The 16,306-nt window shown below is 42.3% G+C and overlaps 1 protein-coding gene across 1 annotated transcript in view; it reads left to right on the top strand.

Annotated features, from left to right (window-relative positions):
• Positions 1-14,023, top strand: part of LOC126336826 (ATPase H(+)-transporting accessory protein 2) — a 61,895-nt gene extending 47,872 nt beyond the window's left edge. The window contains exons 6-8 of the mRNA XM_050000888.1: positions 572-640; positions 7,345-7,471; positions 13,532-14,023. Of these exons, the coding sequence (XP_049856845.1) occupies positions 572-640; positions 7,345-7,471; positions 13,532-13,611 (276 nt within the window). The 3' untranslated portion in view covers positions 13,612-14,023. The remainder of the gene's footprint in view (positions 1-571; positions 641-7,344; positions 7,472-13,531) is intronic.
• Positions 14,024-16,306: the final 2,283 nt, after the last annotated feature.

Below are 16,306 nucleotides of genomic sequence, written 5' to 3'. Positions count from 1 at the left end.
AAAGATGAACTTTTAGCAGCATAAAGAAATTCATTATATTTTCTAGATTCTGTAGGTAATGGAATGTACCAATAGAATGTCATCATGTATGTTTAGAGTTGACAGCGTCCTACATACGAAATTTTTGTCTTTTAAGGTTTTAATAGCTGTGCAGTGAATGAGCTTTTCAAACTGTAGCTCCTCTTCTCTCACTGTCATTTACCTTTTTCTATGTCCCACTTTCTTTTTCATCCCTTAGCGTCCCTAATTGAAATTATAACATCCCATTCAGTGATTTTCAGTTTAAAGATAAATAGGGCACATGAGAAAGACTGAATGTTCAACAACAAAACATCAAATAGTAGCAGTCATACCTGTGATTTTTCTTTTTGTCTCTCTAGTTAATTTTGCGTTATAAGACATTATAACTGTATTTAATCTGGAGTATCGCTTTTAACTGCCACTTTCTGAATTCAACTTTCATTGTAAAATACATTCTTAATTGATATTGAATTGCTGAACAGACCTAAAAACAATTCTATGTCTTCATACATACCAGCCATTAAATGAAAATCTGTGTGTTATGTTCCAGGTTATAGTAGCAGCATTAACAAGTGATGTTAGCCACACTAGGAGAGCCCGCCAGATAGTGGAACCAGCAGTAAGTGTATTGTAATATATCTCTCTCTCTCTCTCTCTCTTTCTTTCTCTCTCCCTTTTTTCCCTCTTCTTCTTCTTTCCTCCCTGTGCGTGCCCGAAGGCCGCCCCAGACGTTTGCACATGTAGCCGGTGTCGGGGTAACGTGTAATTCCCCGCCCTGGGTAGACAAGTAAGGCACACACGTACCCCCTGGTAAAAGCCAAGCCCTTGGAGAAGTCATTGTCTGAGCTGACACCTTCCAACCATGCCGATTGGTCCCTCCGTCCGTTTCTTGGGAGGTGTGACCTGAGGTGTAAACATTCACCTAAGGCGGGAGCACCCTCTGAGAGGGTCCCCACAAGGAAGGCGTGTGCCATCGGAGACGCTGGCAATCGTGGGGGATTCCTCCGCAGTGGATTTCTCTTCTTCTCTCTCGACTTCTGCCCAAAAACAGAAACTTGACCAGCCACCAGCGACAAAAGTACTACTGCCTGCCCCAAAGTTCCTCGTAGTTTCTAGGTCTGAGGACGGAAAAGATTTTTCATCTGTCAACCCTTTCATTATTCAGAAGGGCGTAGATGCCATAGCCGGACCTGTCAAGTCTTGTACCAGGTTGCGTAATGGTACCTGAGAGCGCCTTTCAAGCACAAAAACTCCTTTGGGCCACACTCTGTCCACGTTCCCTGTCTGGGTGGAGGCTCACCGCACTTTGAATTCGTCGCATGGTGTGGTATATACTACATCACTCGACGGATTGACTGACGAGGAGATTGTCTTTCCTCGCTGAGCAGGGTGTGACGGCTGTCCATAGGGTCATGAAAAAGGTCAACAATGACCTTTTACCGACCCAAACACTTCTCTAGATTTTTGATATTGTTCAGCTGCCGTCGTGCATCGAAGTGGGTTATGAGGTTATTTCTGTTCGCCCCTATGTCCCGACACCTACGTGCTGCTACCAGTGTCAGCATTTTAATCAAACCCGCCAGTCTTGTTCTAATGTGGCTAAATGCGTCACTTGTGGCAGGGACGCCCATGAGGGTGACTGTCCACCTCCATCTCCTCGTTGCGTGAACTGTCAGGGTGACCATGCAGCGTCGTCCCATGACTGTCCCATCTAAAAGGATGAACGCTGTATACAAGAAACTCAGGTCAAAGAGAAAGTGTCCACCTCGGCTGCTCGCAAGCTATTTGTTAGTAGGAAGCCCACACTGCTCCCAGCTGGGAAATACAGTACTGTCCTCCCCTCTTATCAGCCTACCAGAGAGGTGTCGACACAGGCGTGCGATCTGACCTTTAGCGCTAAGTGCGCGGCCATTGCTAAGATCACCCGGTCAACATCTCCTCTTCCTCCCATCACCCCTAAGACACTAGCGCGTTCATCAGCTTCTGCCAAAACTAAGACCCAGAAGTCAGATGCATGGGCTTTGAAGAAGGAACCGTCCCGTGAAGACTTCCTACGTACCCCGAACTCCCAGCCATCGACCAGTACTTCGTCTAAACGACCTTCGAAAAAGGCTCATAGGAAGCAAAGTTCTCCTCCGCCTCGGCACGTTTCTTCTCCTGCGCCACCCAGCGGTTGCTGCCTCAGGCCATCATCTGTTTCGCCTGGCTGCATTGCTGGTAGCCGAACATCTGGACGTTCACCAGCAGAGGAAGCTCCCCCTCCTGGCCATCTTAACATGGAGGCCGACAAACCTATTGAAAAAATGGACAATGACACTCCGCCTATTCATAGCGGCAGCAGTGCCCGCTCAAAGCCAGGCTCTCAGCGGCCTTCGAGGTGACCTCTTCTTGCTTCTCCTTTTTCTTTTTCTTGTCACGATGGCACTTCTTCATTGTAATATTCGCAGCATTCTCTCCAACCGAGAGGACTTAAAGTTGCTTCTACGCTTGTACTGGCAGCTCGTAATAGCTCTCCAGGATACGAAGCTATGCCCATGCGATCAAATTGATTTGGCACACTATGCCTCTGTGCGTTTTGACCTACCCCCTGTGGCAGGTAATCTGGCTCATGGAGGGGTTATGTTGCTGGTCCGGGATGATATCTACTATGATCCCATCAAATTGCACACCGATCTGCAGACATTTGCTGTCCGAATTACTCTCCCCACTTTTACATTTTCCATTTGTACTATTTACACTCCATCTTTGTCTGCCGTTACTAGGGCAGACATGATGCAAATTATTGCTCAGCTACCTGCACCATTTTTGTTGACTGGGGACTTAAATACCCACTATTCCCTTTGGGGCTCTCCAGCATCCTGCCCAAGAGGCTCCCTGTTAGCAGACCTTTTCAACCACCTCAGTCTTGTCTGCCTCAATACTGGCACCCCTACTTTTCTTTTGGACACATTTCACACCTATTCCCATTTAGACCTCTCTATATGTACTACCCAACTTGTACGCTGGCTTGAGTGGTACTGTAATGTACCCTCTTTCGTCCGGGGTGAAAATCAAATATCAAGCGACAAACTTTCAATTCATTTAAATGCTATTTCAAACCCTGAGATTATGATGATCAATTGACGACACCCCGCCAGCTTGGGTGGTCTGTATCTACAACAGACGATGTTAAGCTTAATATTTAGACAAAAGAATGATACATCACAGACTACTAAAACTAATTAAAATACCTTACCTATAGATGCTGAATTTGGTCGCCATGGTGCGTTCCATCTAACTAACATTGTTAATATTAGGTCCGGGTCTTTGTGTGCTAATGAAAACTGGTACTCGCTTTTTGTTTTACTATTGATTCTTCATTTTTATTAATTTAACTTTTTTGCAATAATTTCCATCTTCATATCACATACTATTTATAGATACACTCTATATAAGACAACAGACTTCCTTCCGTACTCCCATCAACAGTCCACCTCACAAAACCACGCTCTCCCCACAACAGTCCAACTAACTCACTCCAACAGTCACCTTAACAATGTCCGACTCTCTACCTTTCACACACGAATGTCTTTGGCTCACACTGGTGCCAACATATTCTCCAGAAATAAACAAATAAAGTTCACATTATAGAATAATACAATAAAAAAGATTTGGGCAAAATTAAATACTACATACAATAATATTAAATAAAAAAATCATAGAAATGAAATTGGAGCACTGACCCTGCAAGGGCAGATGCGACTATAAGGGTGGTATCGCACTCTTCAGTAGTCAGTTACATTACAGTACGCACTTTCTGATATGTATTCGAGCGATCACTTCCCATGTGTTATCCATCTCCTGCATCACATCCCATCTCCATGCTCAACTAGTTGGAACATCTCCAAAGCATACTGGGGGCTCTTCTCTTCCAGGACGACATTTCAATATCAAAACTTCGCAAGTTGCGATAGTCAGGTCCCAAGTCATTCTCACTGCTGCTGAATATTCCATCCCTCATACTGCTTCTTCTCCACCTAGCGTACCGGTCCCCTGGTGGACCGCAGCATGCAGAGACACTTTAAGTGCATCGATGTGCTTTATGTACCTTTAAACGCCACCCTGCGATGGTGATTTGTATTAATTCTAAACGATTACGCGCACAGTGTTGTCGTGATATTAAAGAAAGCAAGAAAGCCAGCTGGGCTGCTTTCACAAGCTCCTTCAACAGTTTTACTCCTCCTGTTGTCTGGGGTAGCCTGCGCCGGCTATCTGGCACTACGATCCACTCACCAGTTTCTGGCTTGACGGTCGCGAATGACGTCCTTGTGCCCCTGAGGATGTCTCCAATGCCTTCGGCTGATTTTTCGCAGAGGTTTCGAGCTCTTCTCATTACCACCCTGCCTTCCTCCCTCGAAAACAGGCAGAGGAGGCAAGACCACCTAACCTCCGCTCCTCGAATCATGAAGGTTATAATGCCCCTTTCACCATGCGGGAACTCGAAAATGCACTTGCCCGGTCACGATCCTCCGCTCCGGGGCGTGATTCTATTCATATTCAGATGCTGAAGAACCTTTCTCGTGCGGGTAAAGGTTTTCTTCTTCGTACTTATAATCGCATCTGGATTGAGGATCATGTTTCCACATGCTGGCGCGAATCTATTGTTGCCCCGATTTCTAAACCAGGGAAGGACCAGCACTTGCCTTCTAATTATCGACCCATTTCCCTTACCAGCTGTGTCTGTAAGGTGATAGAACGCATGGTTAACTCTCATTTGGTTTGGATGCTCGAATCTCGACGCCTACTTACCAATGTCCAGTGTGGATTTCGTAGGCACCTCTCTGCTGTTGACCATCTGGTTACCTTGTCGACCTTCATTATGAATAACTTCTTGCGGAAGTGCCAGACAGTGGCTGTGTTCTTTGATTTGGAGAAGGCTTAAGACACCTGTTGGAGGGCGGGCATTCTCCGCACCATCCATACATGGGGCCTTCGCGGTCGCCTTTCTCTTTTTATTCATGCAATTTTTTATGGATCGACAGTTCAGGGTACGTGTGGGTTCTGTGCTGTCAGAGGCCTTTCACCAGGAGAATGGGGTGCCACAGGGCTCAGTTTTGAGCACTGCTCTCTTTGCGATAGCAATCAATCCAGTAATGGATTGCCTCCCAGCTGATGTATCAGGCTCCCTTTTCGTGGACAATTTTACCATCTACTGCAGTGCGCAACGTACATGTTTCCTGGAGCGCTGTCTTCAGCATTGTCTTGACCATCTTTACGCCTGGAGTGTCGCCAATGGCTTCTGTTTTTCTGCCAAGAAGACGGTCTGTATTAACTTCTGGCACTACAGAGTTTCTCCCACGGTCCTTACGTCCCGGTCCCGTTACTCTCCCATTTGTGGAGACAGCAAAATTTTTAGGTCTTACATTTGACAGGAAACTTAGCTGGCCTCCACATCTCTTATTTGGCTGCCCATTGTACCCGTTCCCTAAATGTCCTCCGTGTTTTCAGCAGTAGGTCATGGGGAGCAGATTGAACCGTCCTACTTCGCCTATATCGGTCGATCATCTGCTCAAAGCTGGATTATGGGAGCTTTGTATACTCCTCTGCACGGCCGTCCATCTTACACCGCCTCAACTCTATACAACATCGGGGGTTATGTCTTGCTATTGGAGCTTCCTATAGTAGACCCGGTGAATTGCCACTAACCTACCGGTGCAATATACTGCTTTGTCAGTATGCCTGTCGGCTATTATAAATGCCCGACCACCTGTCTTATGGTCCCTTTTTTGATGACTCTTTCGACTGTCAATACAGGTTGTATGTATCTGCCCTGCTACCCCCTGGAGTTCGCTTTCGTCGCCTCCTTCAGCACCTTGGTTTTTCACTCCCTGCAACCTTTAGAGTGGGCGAGAGCCAAACGCCACCTTGGCTCCTGGCTCAGGTTCGCGTTCACCTTGACCTCAGCTCACTCCCAAAGGAGGTTACCCCAGCTTCGGTATACCGCTCACAGTTTGTCGAAGTTTGTTCGAAGTTCATGAATACGATCTTCATTTATACAGATGGCTCTAAGACGAATGACGGTGTCGGGTGTTCTTTTATTGTCGGGGCACACAGTTTCAAATACTGGCTCCATGGCCATTGTTTAGTCTTCACAGCTAAACTATTTGCCCTCTATCAGGCTGTTCTTTACATCTGCCGCCGCTGACATTCTGCTTATGTCATCTGCTCTGATTCCCTGAGCGCCATCCAGAACCTCTGTGATCCGTATCCGGTTCACCCGTTCATGCACCGGATCCAACGCTCGTCTTCAGCAGCTGGCAGACGACGGTTCTCCGGTTACCTTTATGTGGGTTCATGGCCATGTTGCTGTCCCTGGGAATGAAGCTGCAGATGCCGCAGCCAAGGCTGTGGTCCTCCAGCCTTGGGACAGCTTCTTGCTGTGTGCCTTCATCTGATGTTAGCAGGGTCATTAGTCAGCACATTTTATCGCTGTGGCATGCCGATTGGTCTACACTTACTGAAAACAAGCGTCGTGCCTTGAAACCTCTCCCCATGGCTTGGACGACCTCTTCACGCCGTTGTCTCGGCGGGAGGAGGTCGTTTTGGCCCGATTACGGATTGGACACTGCTGGTTCAGCCATCACCATCTGCTGACAGCTGCGCCGGCGCCATTCTGCGCATTTGGGTAATTGCTGACGGTACACCACATTTTAACATCCTGTCCGAATTTTAATACACTGCGCATTGATCTTGGCCTGCCATGTACTCTATATGACATTTTAATGGATGACCCAGGAACAGCTGCTCATGTTCTTCGTTTTATCCGCTTGACGAACCTGTCTGACATTTGATTATGCTGTTTTCTTTTAATCCCTTGCCTGTTAATGTGCCTAGTGTTGTCCTTTTTAGTTGCTGTTTTAATCTTGTGCCTCACAGTGCATTCATAATTTAGTATTGGCGCTAATGACCACTGTGGGTGTGCGCCCTAAAAAAAAAAGGTAGTATATGCCTTTTTTTTTTCTGCCTCCTGTATTTATGAAACTTATCATTTTTGGACTGTGATGATTAACAAACATTTTAAGAGGAATAAAGGAATTGTGAGGTAGTAGTCGGTGCTCTTGCAGAAGTGAACACCAGTGACTTACAAAAATAGTGTTAGGAAAATGACAAACTTGCCTGTATATTTGTTAAGTGCAATTGAGTGAAACAATATATCCCCTTTGACAATTCTGAATGAATATGAAAATTGTCAGATATGTTATCTGCCCTGCAGCAATGCCTTCACACATCCCCAAATTGTTTTGACAAATTTGTGATCACCTAATACATTCTTTTTGCTTGCAGGACCTGCCAGTCAATTGGACCAAGCCGAAGAATCTTTCTAAGGATTACTCAGAAAATTATCCAGTAATATTTAATATTATTCTGTGGTTCATGGTCGCATTTGTGTTCTCTTTGATTGCCATATCAAGTAAGTAATTTTTCAATATTTAGTTACTGTGAGTAAAATATTCATAGAATTAATGATGAGATAATAAGCTACTATGGTTAAATTAAGACAAAATTACTGGCTCATGCTTACCTTCAAGAGGGGAAATTTTCAGTACTGTCGATAAGGCCACAAAATTTACGAAAAACTATCTTGACTTTTGGAAATATCCGTTCCCTTTCTATAGGTCTTTCTCTCTAACTCAGAACAATGGATCCCTCTATTGGTGAGGTTTGAGGAATCTGAACAGCTTTGTTTTCCCAACCTATCCAGCTTTCCTCCTTGAGGTAGCAAGAAACAGTTCAGAAAGCTAAGATAGATTCATTTACTTGTATATGTGTCTTACTGGCAATACTAAAAATAAAATATTGGGCAGATTCCTATCCCACAAGTTTATTGTTTTCTAAAATGAAATTTTATTCCGATAAAACTATTATCATCATGTACCGTGAAGAATTTAAACAATTGCTGTTTGAGCCATGTTTAAAATCTTGTATTATTATTGTGGTCTTAAACTCTTTGCTTAACACAGGTTTCCTTTTTAACCTTCAAGTGGGTGTGCTTATGTATGAATTGTGCCAACCACAAGTAAAATTGTTTTGCACTATTCCTTCATTTCACAGTTGTTATCCTCTTCTTATTCCTTCATTATCGCTTGAGCTACACAATGATTGTGTTGTCATATGTCCAAGTGAGCAGCAGTAATAAATATATATTATAAAATTGTACAGTGTGCATGCTGCTAAAACTCAGAAATGAGTTCCACTATGATCAACGGAGTTATATGGTGTGGTAGGTAGCTCTCCATCCCCCATCCATGATCAAGTTTCCCATTTCTGCCTGAAGGCTATACTTTAAGATATAAGGGCTGGGAAGTTTCACCTTCTAGAACATTCCAGGTCATCAAATAGCATTCCACAACTTTCCAGAATTGTCTGGAATGTTCCACAATGATCCAGAATGATCTAGAATGATTAGGAATAGACTCGAACATTCAGGAAGTTTCCAGAATGTTCAGCAACATTCTGTAACATCTCAGATCATTGTGGAACATTCCAGAACACTCAGGAATGTTATGGAATGTTCTTGAAGATTGTGTGCCATTTTAGGCCTTTTTGGTATGTTAATGAATTCCCCACTGTTGGTGCTGCCCGTTAACCCAAAAATGATGGCTTCACAGCAAAAATTTGAATATAAGGCAAAAACGAACTGGAAACAGATAATCAATGGTTATTACCATGTAGCACACTACTTTCCAAAATGGTCCAAGCACACACAAACGTAGAATACTGCAATTCATCAAAATCTGTCAAATATGTCTGTAAGTATGTGAACAAAGGCAGTGACATGGCAGTATTTCAAATTTCCAAAGACAGTGAACAACAAAACCGAAACAAGATCCTCATGTACCACATGGGAAGATACATAAACAGTAACGGAGCAATGTGGCGGATTTTCAGTTTTGCCATACACAACTGCAAATCAACTGTGCAACATCTAGCAGTACATTTGAAGAATGGATGGAGAGATTACGTCCCAAAAAGACACCACCAGAAAAACTGCAAGCTTGCCAGAAAAATTGTAAGTGAACCATCTCAGAACACGACATTAATGGCTTTTTACCAACTGTGCCAAATGGATCCATTCACAAAAACATTACTACCTGCCGACGTCCCTACCTATTGTATGTGGAACACGAGAACATCCAGGAATCGTGAAAACTGGGACACTAGGGCTGAGTATACACATTACATCTGAAAACACAAGACTGTTCACGATTACCTATGCCAGATGTATAGAGAAGTATGCCAACAGTTAGGACTACTGGGAAATGATATCCACGATATCCACTGGAAATTAACACTATAAGAAGCCTCACTCATAACCTCAGTTGAACAAGTGAGTCTTAGTTGCCATAAGTGTAACATGTAACCCATTGAATCGAAAGCAGCTATGGGAAGCCTTCAAAGAGAGTATGAGTGATGACACTGTACCAAATCTGAGGAAGCTCATCCTGAACTCATCACTGAATTGAACGATGACGTCTTCCATGGAATACTCGGTTGCCTAGAAGTAAAATATTCAGCAGTAAGCGCCAGAAGTTAGTAAAACTTGGGATGCAAGCACTGTGAAAAATGCTACCGGTGTGCTAAACTTTGAAATGACCCAGGAAAAAAGCCACACCATTAACAAACTACTTCAATACATTGTTCACTACAAACAACTCCTCAGCGACAATCGAAAGGAAATCTACAATATACATGAACCAGATTGACGACAACACTGGTGGGATTATTTACTTGGATGCGCCAGGCAGTACTGCGAAAACATTTCTAATTGATCTGTTGCTGTTGGAAATACACATCAAGCAACACAATGCACTTGCACTGGTGTCATCCAGCATTTCAGGCACTCTTATTGAAGGATGACAAGCTGCCCATTTCGCCTCCAACTACCGTTGAATGTAGCTGAAAAACAATTCCCGCGATGTAATATCTCAAGAGCATCTAGGCAGGGTGAACTTCTGAGACAAGTGCACAATGGTACATAAAAATCACTTGAAGCCTTGGGCAGAACATTATAAGACTTCTGGGGAAGCCCTGAAGTAATGGGAGGAGCTCTCGTCATACTATCCAGTGATTTTCGACAAACTCTTCCAGTTATCCCCAAGTCAACACCAGTGATGAGATCAGTGTGTGCTTAAAAAGTCTTGTCTCTGGCCACACATACAAATACTGTGACAACAAAAAATATAATTGTTGAACTATCGAAAGATGAAACAGCAGCACATTTTGCTCAACAACTTTTACAAATGGGTGAAGGCATGCATCCTGGTGACCAGACAACCAGTGTCATTAAACTCAACAGTAATTTCTGCAACACAGTGACTGCTGAAAACAAACTTGTCAAACAAATTTGTCCAAACATTCTTTTTCTTCTTCGTTAGCGTTTGTCCCACATCTGCCGTTTTGGCTCATTGTCGTCGCTTCTTTAGATTTTGTGCCTGTGGAGTCAGAGATGAATAAAGAAAGTAGCAGAGTGATAGAGGAAATACTCAGAGGAAGTTTGCAATGAGGAGTTTCCACATGCTCCAATTAGTGTTAACTCCGGGAGGGGGATCCACTGCACCAGTCACCAAGGATGAGGTTGTTGAAGCATTATGGAAAATGAAAAATGGAAAAGCAAAGTGGCCAGATGATCTTCCTGCAAACTTGTGGAAATCAAAACACTGGAATTCAGCTGAATGGTTGACGGATTACTTCAATAAGATCATTGAGGAGGGAAAGATTCCCATTGGCTGGACATGTAGCACAACGGTTCCAATTTGGAATCGGAAAGGAAGTCCAGCTGAATGTAACTACCGCCCAATATGCCTTGTCACGCAGCATGAAAGTATTAGAACGCATAATTGATAATAGGATCTGACAAAATATTAGTCTCTCCATCAATCAATGTGGATTCGTGAAGGGCTGTGGGGCGACAGATGCTATCCATGCAGCTCACCTGCTTATTGAAAAGTACTGTGAGAAGTAAAGACAACTACGCTTGGCCTTTCTTGCCCTCAAAAAGGCCTTTGACAGAGTGCCCCACGAGTTAATTTGGCTTGCTCTACTCCTGAGGAGCATGTTAGGTGGGTGAGGCTGCTCCGCCAAAACCCAAAGAGCCAGATACAATCAGCTGCTGAACTATCTGACGACTTCCCTATATCCGTGAGAGCTCATCAGGGATCTGCTCTCACCGCTCCTATTTATCACTGTCATGTCCAAACATTGTTCAGTTGTACCAATCTGGACTGGCTGTTTGAAAGTGAAATTTAGGCAACTAAAAATATTGTCGGCGATACCAACTTTAATATTAAAAACAAAATTCCTGATGAAGACAAGAGTACACGAGTTGATCGACACGACAGTAAATGTTGAAGAAAGTGTGAAGTTCCCTATAGAATTTCCAAACTCTTTGCAAGTACCGGGAGTACCATTACACTGTCTTCAACTTAAAATTGGATCTCCGATCATACTACTCAGAAATCTCAACTCGCCAAAACTATGTAATGGAACAAGGATGGTCATCAGCCAGTAATAAAATGAGCAAAGCCAAACTTACAACTGGAAAGTACAAGGGGGACACACTATTTATCCCTAGAATACCACTGATATCTACTGAACTGCCATTCCAAATTAAAGGGCTGCAATTTCCAATCGATTTAGACTACAGTTTTACAGTTAAAAGTACAAGCATGAACTTAGAATATTGCGGCAGCAACTCCTGCTTCTCCCACAGTTAAATATACGTAGTTTGCTCTCGTGTAGGAAATTCGAAAAATTTGAACATGTATACCCTGGACAACAAAATAAAAAATATTATTTATAAACAACTATTGTAAATAGTTAGAATATGTTTTCAATAAAAAAAATTATCTCTTGTACTTCAAAGTTTATCCTTCTAATCCAACTACCACACAATATCATATCAACTCCCTGAGCATACCAGGGTACCCCGGTGGTGTAAAATAAACAGTGAGCTATATGGGAGAAAATCTGTGATTCATTCAAGAAAATGACTCTGAGCTAGTAGCACAATCCCACAATGAGGCAGTTGTCTAAGAGATAAGGGGGAACAGTTTGCAGACAAGCACCATTGGAAAGAAGGGTAATCTACTAGTAAGATTGGGATGAAAAAGAAGTGTATGGATAGTTATAAAAACAATGAGGGGTGGAAAGATAAAGGTGAATAAGAAATGGGTAGAAATAGTGAAATGGAGATAGACAATATAAGGATTGAGATGTGTTGGTTTTACTGTTCTGCACATAATTATGGAAAACGTATGTACCAGTATATGAAAACAGGAAGCAGGAGTACTAGTAAGTTAGAGAGAGAGAGAGAGAGAGAGAGAGAGAGAGAGAGAGAGAGAGAGAGAGAGAATTTAAGTGGACAGAGCATATAGAAAGAATGTCAAAAGCAAAAATAGTGAAGAAGATATTCCTAGTCAAACTAGGAGAAAGAAGAGAAATATTTAGAGGAAAGCCTAGAAAACATTGATTTAAAGCGAATGCAGGACCAAAAATCTGAGGACAGAAGGTTAATCCAGTTTAGTACTAGAGGCCTGAATGCTTCATGGACTGTAGTGCTAAGAAGTAAGTAAACAAGAAAGGCCACAGCTTGGATCTTTTGCCAGATTAGTGGTGGTAATCTAGTGTATCCTCTACAGCAGTATCCATAAGTGAACATAAATGTTATTGGTAATGGAAGACACTAAGATGAGTTGTGTATCATAACTGTCTGCTTTATAGCAGAATATTTTTATTTTCAATGGATGACTCATCTGTTTGCTGTGAAAGAAGTCAACTGATGTGTGTGGGATGTCTCACTGGTTGCTTGCTCTTTGATGAAGTTATGAAATGAAGCTAAAGTAGAAATCTGTTGGAGGATGAATATGACGGGGAAAAAAAAATTGTTAAAAATGAGCACTAAAGGATAGTGTACACATGAAATCTGCACACATTACAGGAACTAGAGGATAATATTTGTGGGTCAGTTAAACCAGTTTGTCAATGAGAATTACATCATGCAATGAATAATTTATTCAGTGGGTGATAGAAATGTGTTGGAAAACAGTGGCAGCCAGTTTCAGCATCTGCTTGTGTGACATGGATCAGAACAAAATTTATTTTCATATGTTTTGAATTTAGTACTGCGGTAGTAGACTAGAAATACACATACACATGTGGTTTGTCAATGGTGTGTGGTGTGTCCACGGCTCCATGCATGTGATAGTCAGCTGAATGGAGCTCCTTGCATCTTGTATGGTGTAGAAAGGGAAAGAGGAAATGGGAGAAATAGCTGGTAGGTAGTGAGATTTTGGTATGACTTCAGAAAATTGTAACTGTGGCAGATGTTTTAGTCTCTCCCTGTATCCCCAAATGGTGTACTAATTCACAATTTGTGTTTGCAGTTTCATTTTCTCAGGATATTATTATGTTTAATGTGCATCCAGTTTGTTAAATTTTTGCTATTCTCAAGAACCTGTTTGAATTTTTCCAGCTGCTATTTCTACTATGGACCCTGGACGTGATTCCATTATTTACAGAATGACGAGTAATCGAATGAAGAAAGACAATTAGGATATTCGTGTCATTCCATTTTCATAAAAATGGTATACAGTTAGCTATTGATAAAGGTGTTGGATTTATTACTGTTGTAATAGACGAGTGAATGGAATATGGGAGTGAAAAAATTAGTTGTAAATATAATGTAGATTAAACAATTTGTTCTATGTGTAAAATATGTTACCACTTTTGTATGCACAGTATCCACATGGAAACTGAATATCAGTATTGTTCATCATATATTGTTTGTGTACAGTGTTAAAATTTGTAATATATACTTTTACTGTTCTTTAAACTATTTATTTGTATAGTAAATTAAGATATAAGAGGTGTTCATAAAGATATTTGTATTTGATAAGTAGTGTTCCGACTTACATGGGAAGAAAAGAATGAGAATAAAGTAAACAGACAAATCATAAGTAAAGAATTCATGTCTCATTTGTTGTTGTTATTGCATCTTTAGGACAATCATCACGGTCATCAGTGCCTGGACATTGACTGAATGAGACACACGGAGCATGAGCACACAAAATGAGGATAGCCTAAAATACAGTGTGAGATCACATAAGCTCCCTCATACTCTTTTACATGACACAAACATAGACAATTCCTCTGAATGGCACAGTGGAGCAAGTGAGTCAAGGCAGACCACTAAAAACAGTTACATCAGATCTGGACAGCCACTAAGATAAGAGGCGTTCTGAAAAGATTGGTGGATCATGAAAATAACTGAATGAGCCAGTCACCCTCTAACATACTAAAAGCTTTGACCTAAAAGCTTAGGTGGAAGAAAAGACAAAACATAAAATTGTAAACACGTGCCACGTTCAGCTCATTATCACCTAAAATTGAGGGCGGTTTTGTCAGTAAACCAGCTTGTACTCTTTTGTCGTTACATAAAATACGATCACTTGAAATGTGGTGAACTGTAATCAGCACACCATATGCATCGCAAGTAGGTGGTTCTTCACATCTGAGGAGGAAGTCATTGGTCAGGATGCCGTGTCCTATTCCAAATCGCATTGAACAAAGTTCATGAATTCTAACTGACCAGGAGGTGTGCCACGTCCTCAGCCTCTTTTATTGATTGCAACTTATTTTCCATCACTCCGCGTCACTGTTCCTCCCAAAGACACATGACAGACCTTTGCAGCAATGACAGCAGTGTGCAGAGGGATAAGGCAGTCAGTCAGTTAGATTGAGAAAGGTACATGGCTCTTTGGTTGCCGTATCAGCTGACTCATTCGCAGGGATACCCACAGAATGAGACCTCCTTTCTTTGTCTTTGCAACTGCCGAGTGGTGTTGTGGATTTTCTGAACAGATCTATCTGCTGTGTACATTGACTGGATTGCCTGCAGTGCATTAAGCGAGTCAGAGCAGATGAGGAATTTGGATCCTCGTTCATGCCAAGCAGCTAATGGCAGATCCATTACCTCTGCACGCAATCTAGGTATAGGGGATGTCCTGTAGGCTCCTGTGGCTTGTGATGCCTTCGTGGTGTTTGAAGTCCAGCATCTTTAAATATGTTGGTCGTGTTGAGCCATAGACTGTACAGCCATAATAAATACGTGATTGTGTGAAACCCTTACAGAACTGCAGTAAGCAGGGTCTATCTGTACCCCAGTTCTTCCCATTCAAGCATTTCATGATATTCAGTGTTTAAGGGCTCTTATTTAGAGCTCCTAGACATGTGGCAGCTAAGTAAGTTTGCTGTTAGATAAGACATGTAAAAACCACACAGTCTCCTTAAAATGTAAGTGTCCCGCAGCCTCAGTTCTGGAGTTGTAAAAAGAGAACAACCATGATAAAAATCAATATATACTGTTCTCTCTGTGGAGAAATTAAAACACATCCAAATGGACCATTCTTGCAGTCTTAAGTGTCAATTGTAACTGATGAGAGGAAGAAAAGGGATTAAAGTGGAGCAGAAAATAGAAAAATTATCCGCAAACAAGGAGCTTTACACAGGACTCCTAACTGCAGAGGATATGCTGCTGATTGCAACTATGAGGAAAGTCACACTTAAAACGCTCCCCTGTGAGATACCATGAACGCGAGGAAAGCTGCTGGAAAGAGTATACCTGACTGTGTACAAAACATAACGTTCAGCGAGAAAGTACCACAGAAAAAGGGGGAAGCGGCCACAAAACACTCGGTCATATAGTTGACAAAGTATATTCTCTCTCCATGTAGTGTCGTATGCCTTTTCAATGTCAAAAAATATGGATATTAAATGCTGCTTTTGTAGGAATGACTCCTGTACAGCTGCCTCCAGTATGGCGAGGTTATCAAGAGTGAAACCATATCATTTAAACCCATACTAGAAACGACTGGGGAGATTTCAAGATTCTATAGTCCAAACTAGTTGGCAGTTGATCATCTGCTGTAGTGTCTTTCCTACACAGCAGCCAAGAGTGACACTCAGTTAGCCACCAGGGAATGTGCGGTCCTTCCCTTGTTTAAGAATGGGGGGTCATTATGGATTCCCTCCAAGGGACAGCATATTCCCCATATCTCCATATCTTATTACAGAAAGCAAATAAGATTTCCTGGGGTTAAGGCCTTCTAGCATACCGTAATTTATTAAGTCTAGGCCTGGAGCAGTCTCGTGACCTGTAGTTGATGCTGTGTCCAATTCCCACATGGAAAACAGGAGGTTATAGACCTCATTATTGTTGGAGGCAAAAGCAAGACATCTCCTCTCCCAA

Source organism: Schistocerca gregaria, chromosome 2, assembly GCF_023897955.1.
Source record: "Schistocerca gregaria isolate iqSchGreg1 chromosome 2, iqSchGreg1.2, whole genome shotgun sequence".
Lineage (NCBI taxonomy): Eukaryota > Metazoa > Arthropoda > Insecta > Orthoptera > Acrididae > Schistocerca > Schistocerca gregaria.
This window is presented reverse-complemented; position numbering and strand designations above follow the sequence as displayed.